Genomic DNA, 21155 nt, shown 5'->3' on the forward strand with positions numbered 1-21155 from the left:
TTCTATAATAGTGTATTGATCATTAATCAAAATACCTATAACTTCTAGAAAGTATACTCATGTTTGTTTCATATATAATACAGCCAATAATTCAAAAGTGAACAGACATCTGAGAAATAAAAACATACCAACTTTTGTTAACTAAAGTTTATGAATTTCACAAGAGCCCTTCAGGCCAGCACTCAGCCTTTTTAGTTTTAGAGAATAACTTAATTAGCTTGGTTGTCTATGGAACTGCTATTAGACCTAAGGTCAACATCAGGTTAAAACAAGGCTAGAGACAAAACACAATAGGTGGATAGATAAAAGAACAAACCTTTGTCCCTTTTACTGATTTTTTTCTACCTCCCATTACCCCAGTCACCATAGGATTGTTTGTTCTATACACAGGACAGCACCCCCTCCCCAACAAACAGTGATGATCTAATATCTGTATGTTAGAGACTTTCAGATGGGCTTCTCTCTTGAGCTCTTTGAAACTTAGCATACTTAACCTCTTAAGTATTATTCTGTCATCATTCAGTTAATCTGTCTAGGAAATGTACCTTGGCTGGTTTGGCTCAGCAGTTAGAGCATTGGCCTATGGACCAAAGAGTCACGGGTTTGATTCCTGCCAAGGGCATGTACCTCAGTTGCGGTTTGGATTGGGGTAGTTTGGGAGGCAACCAGTCGGTGTGTCTGTCTCACATTGATGTTTCTCTCTCTCTGTCATTCTCTATCTCCCCCTCCCACTTTATCTGAAGATGAATGGAAAAATATCCTTGGGTGAAGATTTAAAAAAATAATAATAATAATCTAGGAAATGGATCTTTTTTTTTTTTTTTAATCCTCACCTGAGGACACTTTTGTATCTATCTTCAAATAGAGCAGGAGGGAGAGAGGGAGGAAGAGAGAGAAAGAAACATCTATGTGAGAGCGAGACATCGAGTGGTTGCCACCCACACAACCCCAACTGGGGCCAGAGACAAACTACAACCGAGGTATGTGCCCTTAGCGGAAACTGAACTCAAAACTCTCTGGTCCGCAGACCGATGCTGTAACCGCTGAGCCAAACCGGCAAGGGCATGGATCATCTTTTGAGTGTCCCTTTTCATCCCTTATACTTAATTGATTAAAACATCTAGTCTGTTCTGTCTAGAAATACTTCATTGATTTCCCCCTTTGTTTTTATTGCCCATGCCTCTTATCTAGGCCCTATCACTCTTCTGATTACTGTCTTCTAACTAGTTTTCTGTTTTGCTTTCCAAAGCTATTTTCCATCCTCTTGCTATAGTTTTCTTTCACATGTATATCTAATGCTCTTATTTCTCCCTCTCATGAACCTACTCCAGAAAAAACATCTGTACCCTTACTCTGTGATTTCCCTTTAGCCTGCAACTTCTTATTCACATGTGGTAGTCGTCGGTACTATTCCACCAATAATCTGATGGCTCTCTTCTGGCACATGGTAATATTACACTTTTCTCTCTCACTCCCCCACCTTGAAATTAGGCATGGTCCAGGGTTTCTCAGCCTTGGCACTACTGACATTTTGGACTGGATACATTTTTGTTGGGGAGGGAGGTGTTGTCCTGAGTATTGTAGGATGCTTGGCAGTAGCCCTGGCCTTTACCCACTAGCATGTGGACTTTCCATGCTTTCTCATTTATAGTCCCAAATCAGCCCAGGCGGTGTGGTTCAGTGGTTGAACTTCAACCCATGCACCAAGAGGTCACCAGTTCGATTCCTGGTCAGGGCACATGCCCAGGTTGTGGGCCAAATCTCCAGTGGGGGGAATGAAGAAGGCGGCCATTCAATATTCTCTCTCATTGATGTTTCTATCTCTCTCCTTCTCTCTCTAAAATCAGTAAAGAAAAGAAATTTATAGTCCCAAATCACTTTAACACCTACCTCTTTTTTTTTTTTTTTATCCTCACCTGAGGACATTTCTTCCATTTTTTAAAAGTTCAGATAGAGTGGGAGGGAGAGAAAGGGAGAGAGAGAGAGAGAAACATCGATGTGAAAGGGACACATCGAGTGGCTGCCACCCATACGACCCAACCAGGGCCGGGGACAAACTGCAACCGAGGTACGTGCCCTTAGCGGGAACCGAACCCTGGGGTCTCTCTGGACCGCAGGCCAATGCTCTAACCGCTGAGCCAAATCGGCCAAGGCAACACCTACCTCTTTTAGCATCTATTAGGTAGTGTAATATATTTGGATCTTCTACATCATTGGTTCTCAATGGAATAAGTACTGCTCCTTAAGGGATATTGTGGAAATTAGTGGGAAGAGCTTTGGTGGATGGGGGCCAGGCATGCCATCCTACAATGTGAGGGACTTTGAAGAATTATCTTGCTTCCCATAACACTTTCAAACACCCCAGAAATTCATGTAGGTGGAAACATATAATTAGCCTAGAACCCAACTCCATCTTAATATGTACTCATTTTTTCAGAAATGAAGTTTCTCTTAATTTGGTTTCTTAATTGAAGTTGTTTAGTTTGAAACTTTATCAGGAGTTCACTATTTTGAAAAATCCATGTCACTAACTGCAGTTCCATTGTGCTATTTGAGTTGCCAAAACACACCTAAATTGAAAGTTTTGCATTTGTAGTTGTCATATTGATGATGATCTACATGTAAGTACATGTAAGTATATTTTCTAAATATATTGATATGCTGGAGCACTTTTATTAAAATACTTTATTATAGTCATCTTTTTTTTATATAACAATTAGGGCATTGTTAAAATTTCAAACATGTATAAATAGGTGAGAATTGTTTCAGGATAGCTAACGATGATAAATAAATTGTTACAAAATGAGATGTTGGTCTAATAGAGCTGAGAAACACTTTCTGATTATGTGCTGCTTGTTTTGTATCTGTAGTGATTTGCACATAGTAGATACAGTTTTTGTTGGATTGGACAATTTGTGGTTCCAGATTGCTTTTATGTACACTGTTGCATTTGATTACCATAGCAAGTCAGTAAAGTTGGCAAGGCATGTATTATTCCCATTGTACAGGTGAGAGAATTGAGAGATATAAGTAGCTTCAGTCATGCTGCTAGAGCTTTAATTAGAACATATAATTTTATTTATACGAGTCTTGTACACTGTCATTACATACCACTCTTAAAAAATTACAATGTAGAGGTGTTTAATGTAAGAAAACATTAAACAGCTGATTTTTTTTTTATACAAGGAACTTTTAAATAATGTTTTAGGCACTTGTCTTAGGAATACAACAAAGACAAACACATATGAAAAAGGTCTGTTTAAGAAAGCAAAGATGTTTTCAAAGACATGTGCAATTAAAGCAGTTTTTGAGCTACCATTAGACCCAAAGAATAGCTTAAATTTTAGAAATGATCACATCTGATGGTGAGGTTATGGTGAAATAGTTATACTCAAACACTTTAATTACATTATAAATTGATACAAATATTTTTGGAATGTAATATCAGAAAATGAATTCAACAACAAAGTATTTGCACTCTTCAAAATTTGTTGCAAGAAAATGCCACAGAATAAAAAGCTATGGTAACTTCACAAATTTTTACCTGGCATATGTCAGGAACTGCATGGTGCTGGGAATTTTTAGGCTGAGAAAGTGTTGCTATTTTTTTGAACATCTAGATTTGTGGCAACAGAGTGTGAGACAAATACATAATCAACTAACTATAATATAATGTGTTGTTTTAATTGGGGTATGTTTTAAATTTGAGGGAGAGATCAAGTAATATACAGGGAGCATATAGTAAACAGACCAGGGAAGTAATTCTATTCTAGGATTGTGGGAAGAGGAGATAGTGTGTTAGGATATGGTCTTGGAAAAACTGAGATATTTAAATGGCATTTGAAGGATGGCTACGACTTAACAGGTGGATAATATGGTACTGAATACAAAAGAGCAGAGAAAGAATCTGAAAGCAGATACAGAAGAAATACATTCATTTAAAAAGCTTTAAGGAGCATGTACATGTACTAGGAATTGGGTGTATACTGATGAATAAGACAAATACAATCACTGTCCCCTAGAGCTTTCAGTCTAGAAATTAAAATTGTTATGAGTTGGCATTCAAAGTTCAAACTGGTGGTGGTACTCTTGGGCCAGATTTGAGTCAAAAATGTATTTTGTTTGTCATACACAGTGGTTTCTCTCTCTCCCTCTTTTTTCCTCCCCTTTCCTCACAAATAAATTGCCAGTACTTACAAATGAGATTTCATATACAAATGGACATTGAAGATCTGGCAGCATGGGCTAGCATTCAGAAATGTCACACTTCTGCCAGAAGTGAATAGTGGCTTCCCATGTAAATGAGCATGCACTTGTACTCCTCTCTGTACTTTTCTTTACACCTACCACATTTTATTCATTTATAAAATTTGCTTGGCTCCTATATACCTTTTGAGTTGTGAGTCCTTGGTTGAGTAGTTTACTTACTTCAGTCCCTGCCCTCCTAGATTTTCTTTAATAAAGTTTTAATAGGAGAAAGTGCAGAAAAATGCCTAATATGTTTTAGAAAAATAAATCTTTTTAAAACAATTAAAATAAACATTTTAGTATTCAGATAATAGCTGCTTTTTACTGAACCTTATGTGCTAGGAACTTTATACTATAGATTTTCTCAACCGAGTTCTATATACTCTCCTTTTAATCCAGATTCAGAGAGATTGAGTAACTTAATTTGTCCAACTACTTAGTGTGAGGGCTCAGATTCTAATCCAAAATCCCCCATGTAGGTTCACTTTGGTTATCTGGAAAGTATACCTTCAGACATGTATTTATTTAATGTATGCACATGGTAAGTATTCAAAGATAGAAGAAAAATTGCTTCTCTGCATGGGGCTTATAATTAGTTGAGGAGATAGACATTAATGTAAAACAGATAACAGTAATGGGGAACACATGTTAAATACCAAATGATTGATATAAATTCTAAGGATGCCCCAAACTATAACAGTGCCAAGGAGAATAGAAAGGAGGAAACTGATAGAAATGACTAAGATAAAGAATTATGCAACTTTGTGAGAGAATGTGGGGTAGTGAAAGAGAGATAGGTCAGAGATGATTTACAAAGCTTTCCATGTTGGCTAATTGAATGGAATTAATGCTTTAAAAATAAAGGTCATCAGAAGAGAAACTGGTTTTGGTATAGATTGATGAGTTAGTTTTATTTATTTGGGGTGGATTTTTTTCAGATAGAGTGGGAGGGAGGGAGAGGAGAGAGAGAGAGAGAGAGAGAGAGAAACATCGATGTGAAAGGGACACATCGAGTGGCTGCCTCCCGCACGACCCAACCAGGGTCAGGGACAAACAGCAACTGAGGTACATGCCTTAGTGGGAACCAAACCCAGCTCTCTCTGGACCACAGGCCGATGCTCTAATCCCTGAGTCAAACCGGCCAGGGAGGGGGGTGGATTTTTAAAGATTTGAGTAAATAGCAAAAGAAAATAAAAGCCAAATAAGCATGGAATGCAATAACATCGACAAACAAAGAAAAACAACCCAGTATACAAAGTGCAGCCTCCACTCCTGCTGTATGTCATTATTCTTAGACTGATGGCCTTTTCTTATTTCATGTGGGAACTTGAGGTCAGATAAGTTACTTTAGTTTTGTAAATATTGAATGGATTCTTCATTAATACTTATTTTCTGTATTTTAATTTGTTTTGAAAACAATTGCCCTGGCCCGTGTGGCTCAGTTGGTTGGGCATTCTCCGTTCTCTGAAAGGTTGCCGGTTTAATTTCTGGTCAGAGTACATGTCTGGGTTGCAACTTGGTCCCCAGTAGGGGGAGTACAGGAGGCAGCCGATCATGGTTCTCTCCCATGGATGTTTCTATCTCTCCCTTCTCTTTCTCTAAAAATCAGTAAATAAAATATATTTATAAAAAAAGGAAAAATAATTTGTGTTAGTTTTACAGGTAAAATCTTTTGAGGAATTCATTGGTCTTTTTTAAATCCTCACCCAAAGATATGTTTTTATTAATTTGGGGGGTGGGGAGGAGTTGGAGAAAGAAAAAAAGGAAGAAAGAAAGAAACATTGATATGAGAGAAAAACATTGATGGTTTACCTTACCTTTCCCCAACTGAGATCAAACCTGAAACCTAGGTATGTGCCCTGACCAAGATTTGGAACTGCCAACCTTTTTGGTGTAGGGGACGACACTCCAACCAACTGAGTCACCTGGCCAGGGCCCAGTTAAAAATAACTTTATTGAAATATAATTCACATATTATAAAACTCATCCTTTAAAAGTGTACATTTCAATGGTTTTCACTATAGTGTAGAGTTGTGCATCATAGCTATAAATTTTAGAATATTTTCATTACCCCTAAAAGATATTCCATACCCATTAGCAGTCACTCCTCATTCCTCTTCCCCCAAGCCTCTGGCAACCACTAAACTATTTTTTGTTTTTCTGGATTTGCCTATTCTGGATGTTTTGTATAAATTAGATTAGTGGATATGTGACCATTTGTGACTGGCTTCTTTCACTTAGCATGTTTTCCAGGTTCATCCATGTTGTAGCAGGTATCAGTATTTACTTCCTTTTTATGACTGAATAATATTACATTGTATGGATATACTCATTTATATATTTATCAGTTGATGGACATTTGGGTTGAATTTACTTTTGGCTGTTATGAATGATGCTGCTGTGAACATTTATGTAAAGGTTTCTGTATGGACATAGGTTTTCAGTAATCTTGGGTGGAATTGCTGGGTCCCAGGGTAATTCTATGTTTAACATTTTAAGGAATTGTCAGACAACTTTCCAAAAGTGGCTGCACCGTTTTACAATCCCACTAACAATATTGGAGGGTTCAATTTTCTCTACTCCCTTGCCAATACTTATGGTATATCCTTTAAAAAAACTTTTTTTAGTGATTTTCTTGGGGTGATATTGGTTAATAAAATTATATAGGTTTCAAGTATACAGTTCTATAATACAGCATCTGTATATTGTATTACGTGTTCACCACCCAAAGTCAGGTCTTCTTTCATCCTTTACCTTCTTTTACCTCCTTTCATCCCCGTTCCCTCTGGTAATCACCAACCATGCTGTTGTCTGTATCTAAGAAGTTGTTTTTTGGTTTTGGGGTTTTTTTTTGCTTAATCCCTTCACCTTTTTCACCCACCCTTTCTTCACTCTGACAGCATGTCAGTCTGTTTTCTGTATCTGTTAGTCTGTTTCTATTTTGTTTATTTTGTTAGATAGATTCTACATATAAGTGAAATCTTATAGTATTTGTCTATCTTTGTATATCCTTTTGAATTATCTAACCAGTGGGTGTGATATCACCCACAAGTGGTATCTCCTTGTGGTTTTGATTTGCATTTCCCTAATGACGTTGAGCATTTTTCATGTGCCTTATGGCCATGCTTTTAGAAATGAGTATTAAAATCCTTTGCCCATTTAAAAACTGTTACTGTTTCATTGTTGTCAGTAGTCTCTTTTAACAAAGATGGATGTTGTTAACTGTTAAACGGTATTTGGTACTAGGTGAAAGTGAATTTTTCATGTGTGTTAGTGATAGACTATTGGATTTAATTAGTTGTTTATCAAGAATGTTTTTAAGTGCTGGTCTTCATAAGTATTTCTTTTTAAAAGTACTAAGATTTTACTTTAGGATGACTAATACAGTCAACAAGCATTGTTGACAAGCATTGATTGAGCATTCTTCTATAATAATGAGAAGGCCTAACTTTAATATTTTTGAATGTCAAAAACAGCAACATTTTAATTGCCATTTAAAAATTTAAGCACCAAATTTTAATTATGTGCATTGAGTCTTTGACTTAACTGGATCAGTTCCATCTTTTCCCAAGTAATTGAATCTACTTCATAAAATGTGTTCTAATATCTGTCTTTTTTTTTTTTTTTTTTTTTTTTTTAAGGTTATCCTGAATTCCACATGTTTAACAGTTTACCTTGCAACATTAGCCAGTGTTTTTCGCTGCTTCCAAAAGATCAAAACTGCTCTGGATATTGGAGACATATTTGATTTAAAAGAAATAACTTTAACAAATGGACAATATGTCTATTACGAATACACCAACAAGTAATGATGCCTGTCTGAGCATTGTACATAGTTTGATGTGCCATAGACAAGGTGGAGAGAGTGAAACATTTGCAAAAAGAGCAATTGAAAGTTTAGTAAAGAAGCTGAAGGAGAAAAAAGATGAATTGGATTCTTTAATAACAGCCATTACTACAAATGGAGCTCATCCTAGCAAATGTGTTACTATCCAGAGAACATTGGATGGAAGACTTCAGGTTAGTTTTGTGCTAGAGTTTTCATATATCTTCTGTAGTGGCAGAATAAAACAATTCTTTTTGTTTCTTTGGGATAATTTAATTCTTGCTCCATCTCTTTAGATATTATACCTCTTGTACCAATATGCATTATGGGAATGTATGAGAGAATATGTATTCCATATAGTAAAGATATATTTTTTAAGTTCTGATAAAGTTAAATGTAGAAAATTTGGAACATAAAAATAAAAGGCAAAAGAAAACCCACACCTTGAGCACTTTTTGGTGTTCATCCTTATAGCTTTTTTTCTCTCTCCTTTTTTTGGTATTATATGCACATTTTAAGAACCCAAGTTATACTTGGTTCTTTTATAATTTAGAAATCTGATATTGTATGTTTGGTACTTTTATATTAAAAACAATCTAAAATAATTCAAGTATATCTTTAAAACTTGAGTTAAAAGGCTTATATATTACAAGTTTCCTTTTTAAAAAAAATTTTTTTTTTTGTATTGATTTTTAGAGAGAGAGGAAGGGAGAGCGACAGAGAGATAGAAACATCGATGAGAGAGAACATCGATTGGCTGCCCTCCTGCATGCCCCCCACTGGGCATTTGGCCCACAACCTGGGCTTGTGCCCTGACCAGGAATGGAACTGGTGACCTCTTTCTTGGTGCATGGGTCAACGCTCAACCACTGAGCCACACCAGCCGGGATACAAATTTTCTTTACCTTTTGTTTTGACTGGTCATATTTTTTATTTTTTATGTAGAACTACATAAGATATCTGTGCTTAATACTTATAAAGAAACATACAGAGATCTTATGTCGTTAGATTTCAGATTTTTTTTTTTTTTTTTTTTTATCCTCACCGGAGGACATTTTTCCATTTTTTTGTACAGATAGAGTGGGAGGAAGAGAGAGAGAGGGAAACATCGATGTGAAAGGGACACATCGAGTGGCTGCCACCCATACGACCCAACCAGGGCCGGGGACAAACTGTAACCGAGGTACGTGCCCTTAGCGGGAACCGAACCCTGGGGTCTCTCTGGACCGCAGGCCAATGCTCTAACCGCTGAGCCAAATCGGCCAAGGCAACACCTACCTTTTTTAGCATCTATTAGGTAGTGTAATATATTTGGATCTTCTACATCATTGGTTCTCAATGGAATAAGTACTGCTCCTTAAGGGATATTGTGGAAATTAGTGGGAAGAGCTTTGGTGGATGGGGGCCAGGCATGCCATCCTACAATGTGAGGGACTTTGAAGAATTATCTTGCTTCCCATAACACTTTCAAACACCCCAGAAATTCATGTAGGTGGGAACATATAATTAGCCTGGGTCTCTCCGGACCGCAGGCGGACGCTCTAACCGCTGAGCCAAACCGGCCAGGGCTAGATTTCAGATTTTTATTTCTAGATTTTAGGCATACTTTCTACAACAGACTCATTTTTTTTGCATCTTTAAAACCCAAGCACAGGCCTTGAAATCATACCTGAGCTCACTGTTTTGTAACCATGGCCAATTAAGTTATTTTGAGCTTTGTTTTTCTCATTTATGAAATGGGTATTAAAATACTGACTTTATAGGATTGTAAGGATGAAATGAGAACATGTATAAAGTGCCTTATGTAATGCATGATACATACCTGATGCTCAATAAATGGTTGTTTATTTTTTCTAGGTGGCTGGTCGGAAAGGATTTCCTCATGTGATCTATGCCCGTCTCTGGAGGTGGCCTGATCTTCACAAAAATGAACTAAAACATGTTAAATATTGTCAGTATGCATTTGACTTAAAATGTGATAGTGTCTGTGTGAATCCATATCACTATGAACGAGTTGTATCACCTGGAATTGGTAAGTAGACTTTGCTTTTATCCTTAAAAGCACAAAGGGAAAAGATCCCAATAGTGTTTTAATTTTTCTAAATTAAATTATAAATTTGGAAGTAGCCCAGAACTTCAGCTAAGATTAAAGAATCAGACATTTTTAAATGAAATATAAGTATTTAAATTTCAACTCTGAAACAAACTTACATTTTGATTGCTAAAACTAAGTTGGTGTTTTGCCCATTTAGAATGTTTTTAAAAAATAAGATGGAAAGCATGATAGAGTTGAATATTACGTGTATTGTTAAATAGCATCTATTTTTGAATTGAAATGGTTCGTGAAGTTTTAACTCTGGCTTATATTTTACATTCTGTAATATTAAATATAATATTTAATATTATATACAAGAAAATATTTTTATGGTAATGATTAATGTTTCATTTTCTTTTCCCCTTTAAAAAATTAAGATCTCTCAGGATTAACACTGCAGAGTAATGGTAAGTAATCTGTTTCTTATACTCTGTTTTCTTTTATTCTGTCCTTTCTATTTTTTATTTACTTAGAAATTGTGGGTACTGGTAACATTTATGAGAAAAAAACTTGCTTTGGAAATGTAGATTTGGGGGGGGGTGCATGCATCAACATTTAAAACTGTATTTAAATAAACTGTTGGCTCTTTGGATTTGAACTGCTATTTATGAACTAAAGTATAAAAATACAATAGGGGAACATAAAACATACAAAGAAAGAATATTTTTTGAATAGGTTAAAACTAGTTATTTTGGAAGAAAATCTCACAGAGCTAGTTTAAATGGGTATAAATACTTGTAATGTTTGGTAATTTGGAATCATGTATAACATTAAAAAAAAAAAATACCAGTATTCTAATCTTCTTTTCAGCCTAACTTATTTTTATGAATGATAGGTAATTTTAAGAATGATTTAAAACTACATATATTAATATTTTTTAATCTTGTTTATTTTGAGTAAACAAAACAAGGGTACTTTAAAGTATATGCTGATCACAGATATCTAGTCCTGTTTTAAAAAAGGAGAAAGTGTTTTGAGGTGGGAAATTTAACAAATGGGTGTGCGTGTGTTCTGTTTTATTTTTAATGTAATATTTTTTTAGAACAGAGATCTGTTAAAACTTTAGCTCTGTTACTTAGAACATGTTAATAAACTCAAAATTCTGTAATAACTAATTAGTTTGCAGAGAAACTCTGATGAAGAACCACTAACCCCTTAAAAAGGTGTGCCATTGTTCTGGAGGGAAATTAGTGGCTCAGCACCTCTTCTGTTGAAAAATCTTAGAAGTGGATCAGAAATATCTTCTGACCTTAAACAAAATTTAGAAATACCATGATAGTCAACTTGTTTTTATTCTCCATTTTTCTTTCATGTCACTGGTAATAGAAGACTTGAGTGCCTTGAGTACTTGTTAATGATTAATAGGTTTCTGAGAACAGTGGGTTGGTAATGGAAGCTGCTGTGGTGGTCTGGGAATAGTAGCTTTAACATTGGTTAAAGCCCTATCACAACAGATATTGATACCATGTCACTTCCCATTCTTCACCATTCTCCATGTTTTTGGAGAATTGAAGCATTTAGCTCTTGGGGTATTAGGGTTTGGGAAACTGTAGTGATAACAATTATCAGAATCTTCCTAGGGAGGTGGTTGTGAGGGAATCCAATTCTCAGAACTCATCACACTCCTTTCCTATCCGAAAGACTGCTGTTACTGAGTACTTATTTTTGATGGGATTGTGTGGATTAATAGCCTCTTTTTAGTGGCTCTAGGGCTGTCTTTAGCCTTGTAGATCCCCCTACTCTTGATTATGTAAAGGCTGACTTCAAAGGCTTATTTCCTCAGAAAACAGGCATTTCTCACAGCTCCTTCTAAATTTGGTCAAAGAAATAATACAAGACCAGGTAATTAAAAGTTAAGAAAATGGGTTAATTCTTTCACTTTTGAGTTAGGATTATGGTGGTAATCATTTCCAGCTGGTCTCATCTCTTCTGTGAAACTTTCCATGACCAAATCAACCTTTGTATTCATTTTAACAAATATTTAATGAGCATATATTGCTTGGTACTGTGTTAGATTCTAGGGACAATAGGATAAGTAAGGTATATTTTCTCCACTTAGAGAGCTCATAGTCTAATGGAGGAAAGAAAAGGTAAAAAAGACAGTGACAGTACCATCAGACAAGTACATGGCTTACCTGCTGGTGGTGATAAAGAGTACAGACTAGGATGAGCCCGGTGGCTTCAGCTTTTCTGTTCCTTATACATTCCTTAACCCTCAATGAACATTTTACAATAACTATGTACATGTATGACCACTCTTAAAAATATGGTTAAATTATAATAGCGAATTCTAAGTACTCATTTTGTATCAGGTACTGAGCTAAATGGTTTATAAGTATTGTATCATCATCCTCACAATACCCCTACATGGTAGGTGGCATTATCCACACTTTATCAAAAATGAAGAGACTGGTACCTGGAGAGGTCAAGGAACTTGTCCAAGATTAGACAGCTAGGAGGAGCTAGAGTAATGTTTGCTCACTCTTAGATATTTGAACAATAGAAACATATTATAAAAGACTGCAAGCTCCATGAGGGCATCGATCTTTCTTTTGTTTATTTGGTGTATCCCAAGTGCTAGAACAGTGCCTGGAACATAAGTGCTCAATAAATATATATACATATATATATATATATATATATATTTTTTTTAGCAAATGAATTTGTTGAATGCTGCTCCATTAAGAGAAATACTTAATAGTTTGGTGTCTATTTTTCTAGACTTTAAAAATATATACTATATGTTTTTTTAATTTTATTTTTTTGAATAGGCAATACATGGTCCATAAATCAAAATACTATAAAAAGGTATACAGTGAAAAGAAGTGCTCCCACCCCTGCCCCCATTCCCCCCCACCTCAGGTAATCACTTTTATTAGTTTCTGGTGTTTCCTTCCAGGATTTCTTTATGCAAAAAATACGTGTACTATTTCCCTCCTTTATTTCACAAAGAGCGTATTGTGTACTTTTCTGGACCTTACTTTTTCACTTATGGTATATAATTTTTTAAACATGCATGTGATCCTAGTGTACAATAGTGTTTTGTAACCTATTTTTTTTCTCTTGACAAAAATATATTGCAGACATCTGTCTTGTTGATGCCTACAGTTTTACCTAAAAGACATATGTTTTAAGTTATTTGATTTAGAGACCTGGAGGCTGGTAGAGGTCCCAAATGTACATTTGGAAAACTTTAGCCAAGAAATTAGGCAAGAGAAAGTTATGAGGCATGCTTCTTTAAAATCTCTTTAAAATCAAGATTCAGTTGTTATGACTGCACATTAACCCGAAGAGTCTACTGGAAAGTAGAAGCAATGAGTATCAGTTCGACTGGCTATATCCTCATATCAGTAGTTTTCTCCTTATGTGTATTAGCAGTATCAGTGTCTTGGTAAAAAGATCCTAGTCACTATAACAGCAAAAAAACACTAAAATGCCCAGGAATTAGAGACATCAGGATCTATATAAGAAAATCACAGAACTTTGTTGAAGAGTGTAATTTTAAAAACAGATTGAATAAATACACCCATATCCACTTTATGTCCCAAACTTTGTATTTTTATAATTTGGCCAACATTAGTGATGAGTAGGTTGGGTTCAGTTTTTTTGCTGATATGTAATGATGTGTCAAGTATCCTTTTGGTTATTTTCCTGTTTTTGTCGAATTTTCTAAAGAGAAACTTTGGAATGAATTTATGTGTCTTAAAATTACCAATGTTTTCATGACTTTTGATTCATGAAAATCCTTTAACAGATTGTACATAGAAATTTGAACAATGGAGTATTCTTACTGCATTGAAATATTCTCAGTTTAATGAAAATATAGTCATGTAATAATTGGTATTTATGTGTAAGGTTTTTAAAAGATTGACATAGGGAAAGATAAGGATTGCTATATGCTGATTCTTAATGGAAAACAGAATGTCTTTGTGGACTATTAACTGCTCTACGAAGAGAACCTAGTATTAGAGTTCAGTAGTTTATAAAATTCTGGGGTAGTGTTCAGAAGCAATAAAGGATTATTTGCTACGGATAAAAAACCCTAAAACGATAGCCCAAGAACAGATATGGGGATTTTGGGTAGAGAACATCTGACATTATAGATACAGTTTCTGTTTGCTTTTTTCCTCATAACAAACCCTATTTCCTGGTTTGTTCAAGGAAAGGTGTTATGTTGTATAGCTAGAGTCTAGCCCACATAGATGAAAGATGTTGATTATTAAGTTTTTTTTCACACCACATACTTATCAAACATCATTATTTAGGTTGGGTTTCTAGAAGGAAATTTCAGTTTGACTTAGCATTTAGGATTTTTCTCTCTGGTTCTAACCCTTCAGGGACATTCAGTATACTTCACTTTCAAAGACTATGTTACTTAATAATTCTGGATCCTGGAATTGGATAGCTATCAGATCCCACTCATACTTTTACAGTGTGTGAAATCAGCAAAAAGATACAGCTTCGTACTCAATCTCAATTTGGTCTTCTCATCCGGATAAATATTTTCCCCAGCCATTCGGTTTTCGTCTACCTCATGTTATATTTAAGGTGATTATTATTTCTAGGTTAATCAAGAAACTAAGGACTACCTCTTCGGGACCAGTGCTGCAAATTACTGGAATATAGTGTAGCTTCAGATTTCAAAGAGGTCTGTCAAATTGACTGATAGAATATATCTGATGCCAGTAACTTTAAATAAATACCTTTTGCTGATAAAGTAGTATGCTTTTAAAATATTGTGAAAAAATTCTGAGTTATTTTATACTATCATTGATTTTAGGTGTTGTCATATTACTTATAATTTTTTTTCTGGGAATAGAAGCTTATAAGATTTAAAAATATGCTTAATTTTCTATATAGCTCCACCAAGTATGTTGGTGAAGGATGAATATGTTCATGACTTTGAGGGACAGCCATCGTTATCCACTGAAGGGCATTCAATTCAAACTATCCAGCATCCACCAAGTAATCGTGCATCAACGGAGACATACAACACCCCAGCTCTGTTAGCTCCATCTGAGTCTAATGCTACCAGCACCACCAACTTTCCCAACATTCCTGTGGCTTCCACAAGTGAGTTGGAGAATCAGATGTAGTCAGCAAGTTGAATTTCCCTAACCATTGTATATTTATATTTAGTCACTTGGAGGAAAACTCCAAGTAAGTAATAATTAAAAGTCCTATGGTATCGTTCATTGGTAAACAAGTATTAAATAGGTTTTTGGGTTGGTCCTGGAAAAATTGGTTTTTAGTTTATTTAAACATTTTTATGTTGGTGTATAGTCACATAGACTTTTAAGTAATGACTTAGAATTTAAGTAATGATTTTGATTATATTTAAATTAATAGTCTAATGTGTACTATTGCATGCAGAAGTAAGAAGCCTCTTGATACTGTTTAGAGAAATAGTTAAGTAGTTAAGAAGTAGTTTTAAACCAACATGTTTATAAAAATCTAAATTAATGGAGTTGTGAACTTTCCTTTAATCAATGTTTTTATTTTGATTTATTTGGCAGAATATTGATTTATAATAGTCATCCCAGTCTCCGACTGTGCAAACTTAGAAGAGGGGATCATGACAAACTAATATCCCTTAAGATAAATGTTAAGTATTTTAGTCAAATTTGAAATAAAGCTAAATTCTATGTAGTTAATGCTACATTTTCTTCAAATAAGAAGTCTATTTCTAAAGGTTTTTCCCATAATAGAGGTGTCACCTTCTCTGCCACAGGACTATTAGGTTCAGCTTTTCTTGGGGCTTGATCAAGGCAATAATGACCTGTTCTGTTACTACCGTTACTTATTTTTATAGTCATCAAAGGTTGGACAGTGTGATGCTTAGAGTAGTTTCGTAAAAGTAATCACACAGCAGGTTCTTGGCATGTATATATTCTTATTTGCACTGGTTGCTAGCACTAGATGTTGATCTGGACTGATACTTTGTTAGCTGCTACCAAAGGAAGCATTATTCTGTTTAATATCAGATCAAATTCAATATAGAAATTTGATATTTGAGAAAAATGGAGAACTGATTTATATATTGAGTTTTTAAAAATGTTTTATTGATTATTTAAAGAGAGGAAGGGAGAGAGATAGAAATATCAATGTGAGAAAGAAACATCTATCAGCTGCCTCCTGCATGCCCCCTACTGGGGATTGAACCCACAACCCAGACATGTGCCCTGACCAGGAATCAAACTGGGACTTCTCAGTCCATGGGGTGATGCGCAGTCCACTGAGCCACACCTGCTGGGCTATAATTGAGTTTTTGAGTAAAGTATACTAACTTTACCCCCTCTTTAATTGACTTTGTCTCTTCAAAACAGTATCTTTTGGATTTGCTATATAAGATGACACTCTTCACCATAGAGACTTAGATATAGTCTCTATGTGAAAATATGTGAGAATAGTCTCACATAATCTAAGTGGGTCATATTGATAAAGCACATACTCGAGAACCCGGACCCTTAGCCACTTGGTGCTTCTGTTATCTGTCTATTCTTTATTTACCAGTTTGGAAATATAATTGACAAAGAGAGTGAGTAGTGATGGAGAATTAAAGAAGGTACATTATAGCATAGATTTAGTGCTAGAGCACAGCCACTTAACCTTTGTTGATATTATCTGGAGGTTGAAATTGCATGCCTTTGTTGATGCTTGCTAACGTGACTTCATTTTAACTATCTTGTTCCATGGGGCCTAGTCCTATGAAGACTAGAAAAAGTGATATGAATGAAATGCAGATACTTTTGTCCTGGTATTTTTTGGATATATTTTCACAGTTGAGTAGTGATTACTTTAGGTTTTAGAATTTGTTGCATAGTTTTTTTCCCCATTTGATCTCAAGAAGTGTATTGATAAAATTAAAAGAAAGAAAAGCAGTGGGTCTAAAATAGAGAAATTTGAAGACTGTTTTACATGAGCTGATTTAATTTTATCTTATGTACTTAGAATTGTATAACTGGAAATATTCATTACAGATAACTGCAGTGGGCTACTTTACAGTTTGTCATTTGGCACCTGAATGTCTTCAGGGTTTCTTTCTAAATATCTGTAAATTAAAATCTTAAGATAACTTGCAAAAAATTTTGAGGGTAGAGATAAGTAGGAAGGGGTGAGTACTAAAAACAGTTGTCTTTTAAAATAAATAATTCAATGAGTATTGAAATATTACTCTTTAGCTTTTAATTTTACAGACTTAGCTTTAAGGAAATGTGATTTGTAGGGAGGAGAAAAAGATTCTTTTCCTTGATACTTTGAGCAGTGGTCATCTACTCTCTTCTCTTTGATTATACCCACAATTAAATGAGAAAAACTGAGGTTATGCCAGTGACAAATAGCAGTTATGAAATGTCAGTGCTTTACAAATGACATAAACAATTGAAATCAAGTTTCTTTTTTTTTTAAACTAAAAAATAAGGCCTTGAAAATGTAGGCCATTCAGCAATATCATAGAATAGTTTTGAATTGGATAGAAGCCAGAGGAAGCTTAATCTTCTGTTACATATAGAGAGGGCAATGGATTTCCTGTAAATACAGGAATAGAATAATGTTCTTGGAAAGAGGGGATTCTTGGTTTCTAAAAGTACATGAAAAAATTTCAAAGTAGGCTGATGGTCTGATAGTTGTTGTTTTTTTAAATGCTATACGATTGGACAGTGGAGCTTGAATTTTTTTTTTTAATTTTCTCACCTTATTCATTACATTTCATTTAAAATATTTGCCTGCTCTGCTTTTCATTTATGAAACCCTAGCAATCTATCATTACCAGTACTAGAGCTGATAATAGTGAACTTTCCAGTCTTCAACATTTTCTTAAACCTGGACTTTTGGAGTCCTAATCAGAAAGGTCCAGAGCTGGATGGAGTGGCCCTGGGTGAGTTGATGTGTCTCTGAAGAAGTTGGTATGATAGGCTAGACATATAGTGGGCATTTGCTGGCATTTGAAGACTACTGTGAAGAAATAGGCTACTAAAATTAGCTAGACATTACTTAAGATAGAATAATTTTAAACTTCTTCAAGTTAAGGTTTGCCTTTATAGAGGACTTCAGGATTTTATTTAATAGGCCATGAATGAGTTACTTTTTGCCCATTTTTATAGTTGTGACTATCAGATATAATTTGGTCCTTCATTTACTGTATAAAACCATAGGATTGAATCTATAAATGTACCATCTTAATGTCTTCTTGTTCCTCTAGGTCAGCCTGCCAGTATACTGGCAGGCAGCCATAGTGAAGGATTGTTGCAGATAGCTTCAGGGCCTCAGCCAGGACAGCAGCAGAATGGATTTACTGGTCAGCCAGCTACTTACCATCATAGTATGTACATGCTTTTTAAAATATTTTAAGTAGTTGAGAAAACCAGGCAGACGTTATAAAAGCAAATTAATCCATATGGGCCTTAATTTTTAGACAGCACTACCACCTGGACTGGAAGTAGGACCGCACCATACACACCTAATTTGCCTCACCACCAAAACGGCCATCTTCAGCACCACCCGCCTATGCCGCCCCATCCCGGACATTACTGTAAGCTCTTGTTTTTGTTGTAAGGGCTTTTTCTTTTTGAGGAGTTAATTTTTTTTTCCATTAAAAAAATGTTTTTACATCCTTTATTCATTTTACAATTTAGTTTTATTAAATGATTAGTGTTTTTCAGTATTTTTTATAAAAAGTATTATTTTTTATAATTACATTATTATACCTTTGTTTTAGAGGAGTAATGTTTACTAAATACATTTATTTTTCTGTTGCTGATGTTTCATTAACACCACATTGATTTCCATTCATTTGTTTGCTTTGTATATCTCTTAGATCTCATGTGTATCTGTATATCCACCCCAAGATGATTGAAACCCTTTGAGTGTCAAGATCTCAAGGTTTCTCTCACTGTAGTATTTAGCATAGGATAGACACTCCAGTGTCGAATCCATCATTACTCTGTGCAGGCTTGATTGCGAGAGATACCCTACTGCTTAACCATAGCTTATAGTTTCAGGCAGAATAGGAACACTGTTCATTTGGCTTAGTAAAATCAAGAGTATAGATCGTTCATATGTATTAAATATTTTTTCCTCAAATAAAGATTAATACTCTCAAGGAAACTTGGAAGATATAGAATAGTATAAATAAGAAAATAAAAATTACCCAGAATCCTACCACCCAGAGAAATCCACTTCTAATACTTTGTCATGTTGTCCTTCTAGTCATATAAATAGGTATATATAAATTTGGGGGGGGGGGAGGATATCATACTGTGTATATTGTTATATCCTGTTTTGATTTTTTTTTTTTCAGTTATGTTACTGTTTTTTCATGTGTTAAGAGAATATAATTTTTAATAGCTGCCGGGCCAGCATAGTGGTTAAGATTGCTGAATTTGGACCCTTAACTGGCTGTGTGACGATTGGCAAGTTATTTAATCTCCCTAAGCCTTAAGAGTGATAATAGTAATATCTACCTCAAAATTGTAAGAAATAAATGTAATAATTCATGGGAGATGTTCAGCACAATATCTTAACATAATAATCTCTCAATCATGTTAGCTACTGTTCCATTATGCAGATATCCTTAATTTAATAAGCCATAAACACTTGTTTTTAGAATGGATCTAACAATCTGAATTATTACTATACATTACATTATAAATGATACTGTATTAAATGTTACATCAGTAATTTGTAATTTACTTTAAATTTTGTATGTACAACTACTGTAAATTGCTTAACAGCACTTGGCACTAACATGTTAGCTATTAAATATCTACAAAAGTAATTCAAGAGTATTTGCTTATTATAATTATGAAGTAATCTAAACTAAGCTTTTAAGTTCTTAGACATTGCAGAAGCTTGATCCAAACAACTCCTAAGGTATGGTAGTTATATTTAAGTAAGGTTTATTAAAAATTTTAGCATTGGTGAACTTTTAATAAATAAAATTGGGATTTTTATTGTCTTTTCTTTAGGGCCAGTTCACAATGAGCTTGCATTCCAGCCTCCCATTTCCAATCATCCTGGTAAGTGTATTATAAAATTGACCCCCTATATTTAGATTTTCTTTATGGTAATAGAAACACACACACACGCACACACACAAGTTTTAATATAATTACAGAATAACTTAATGTTGACATCAGTTCAGTTTTCATTATAGCATTAGTTAATAGTTTACAAGTAACCAATATAGTCACACATAAATTATCTATATTAGATTCTTTCTAACTGTCTCTGAAAGAAGATACAAGAGCTATCTACCAAAATGCTGGTTTTAGCATTGAATACATAAATATGCAGCAGAAGAAAAGTACGTTTCACAATAAAACAGATGTAAAATTGTAGCTTATAAAGCTAGGGAAGGATCTGAAAAAAATGCTGAAAAGTAATTCACTGTATCTGTCTTAGAAGATATATTCAGGAATCTCTGGCTGATTGGAATTTAGAAACTGATTAAATTATGCTCAAAAGAGTAAATAGCTAAGTAGATTTTCTCAGTTCATGGTTTGAATATATCTTTTTAAACTATAAGAGTAATAAAACAAAGTTTAGAAATAAAATACCAAAGGCTTCTTAACATAAACATAGGATTTTGATTTTTTTTTTCTCCATCCCTTCATATCTGTTTTCTTATCATAAAAAGATGCAAAGTATATCCTTTCAACTCATCCCCTTAATTTTCATCCTAATTTATTTATTTATTTATTTATAATTTTTATTTATTTTTTGTTACAGATATTTTACCTTTTTTACCCAATTGGCACCCCCCTCCCCACCCCACCCCCGCCCCGTCCCCGTTGTCCATGTCCATTGGTCATGCATACATGCATATACGTTCTGTGGTTTATCTCTTCCCACCCCCCCACCCCCTCTTCTGAGGGATGTCAGTCTGTGCCCTACTTCCATGTTTCTGGGTCTACTGTATTACTCAGACTGTTATGTTCATTATATTCCGTATATAAGTGAGATCATGTGGTATTTGTCTTTTTCTGC

General features: G+C 34.7%; 1 protein-coding gene across 3 annotated transcripts in view; it reads left to right on the top strand.

Annotated features, from left to right (window-relative positions):
- Positions 1-21155, top strand: part of SMAD4 (SMAD family member 4) — a 67852-nt gene that overhangs the window by 13718 nt on the left and 32979 nt on the right. For all 3 annotated transcript variants that reach the window (XR_004957020.1, XM_036244217.1, XM_036244218.1), the window contains exons 2-8: positions 7890-8268; positions 9932-10106; positions 10547-10576; positions 15030-15242; positions 18370-18489; positions 18583-18699; positions 20135-20185. Coding sequence is in view for 2 of the 3 variants with exons in the window: in XM_036244217.1 (XP_036100110.1) it covers positions 8020-8268; positions 9932-10106; positions 10547-10576; positions 15030-15242; positions 18370-18489; positions 18583-18699; positions 20135-20185 (955 nt within the window). In the remaining variant the exon portion in view is untranslated. The remainder of the gene's footprint in view (positions 1-7889; positions 8269-9931; positions 10107-10546; positions 10577-15029; positions 15243-18369; positions 18490-18582; positions 18700-20134; positions 20186-21155) is intronic.

Source organism: Molossus molossus, unplaced genomic scaffold (assembly GCF_014108415.1).
Source record: "Molossus molossus isolate mMolMol1 unplaced genomic scaffold, mMolMol1.p scaffold_m16_p_6, whole genome shotgun sequence".
NCBI lineage: Eukaryota > Metazoa > Chordata > Mammalia > Chiroptera > Molossidae > Molossus > Molossus molossus.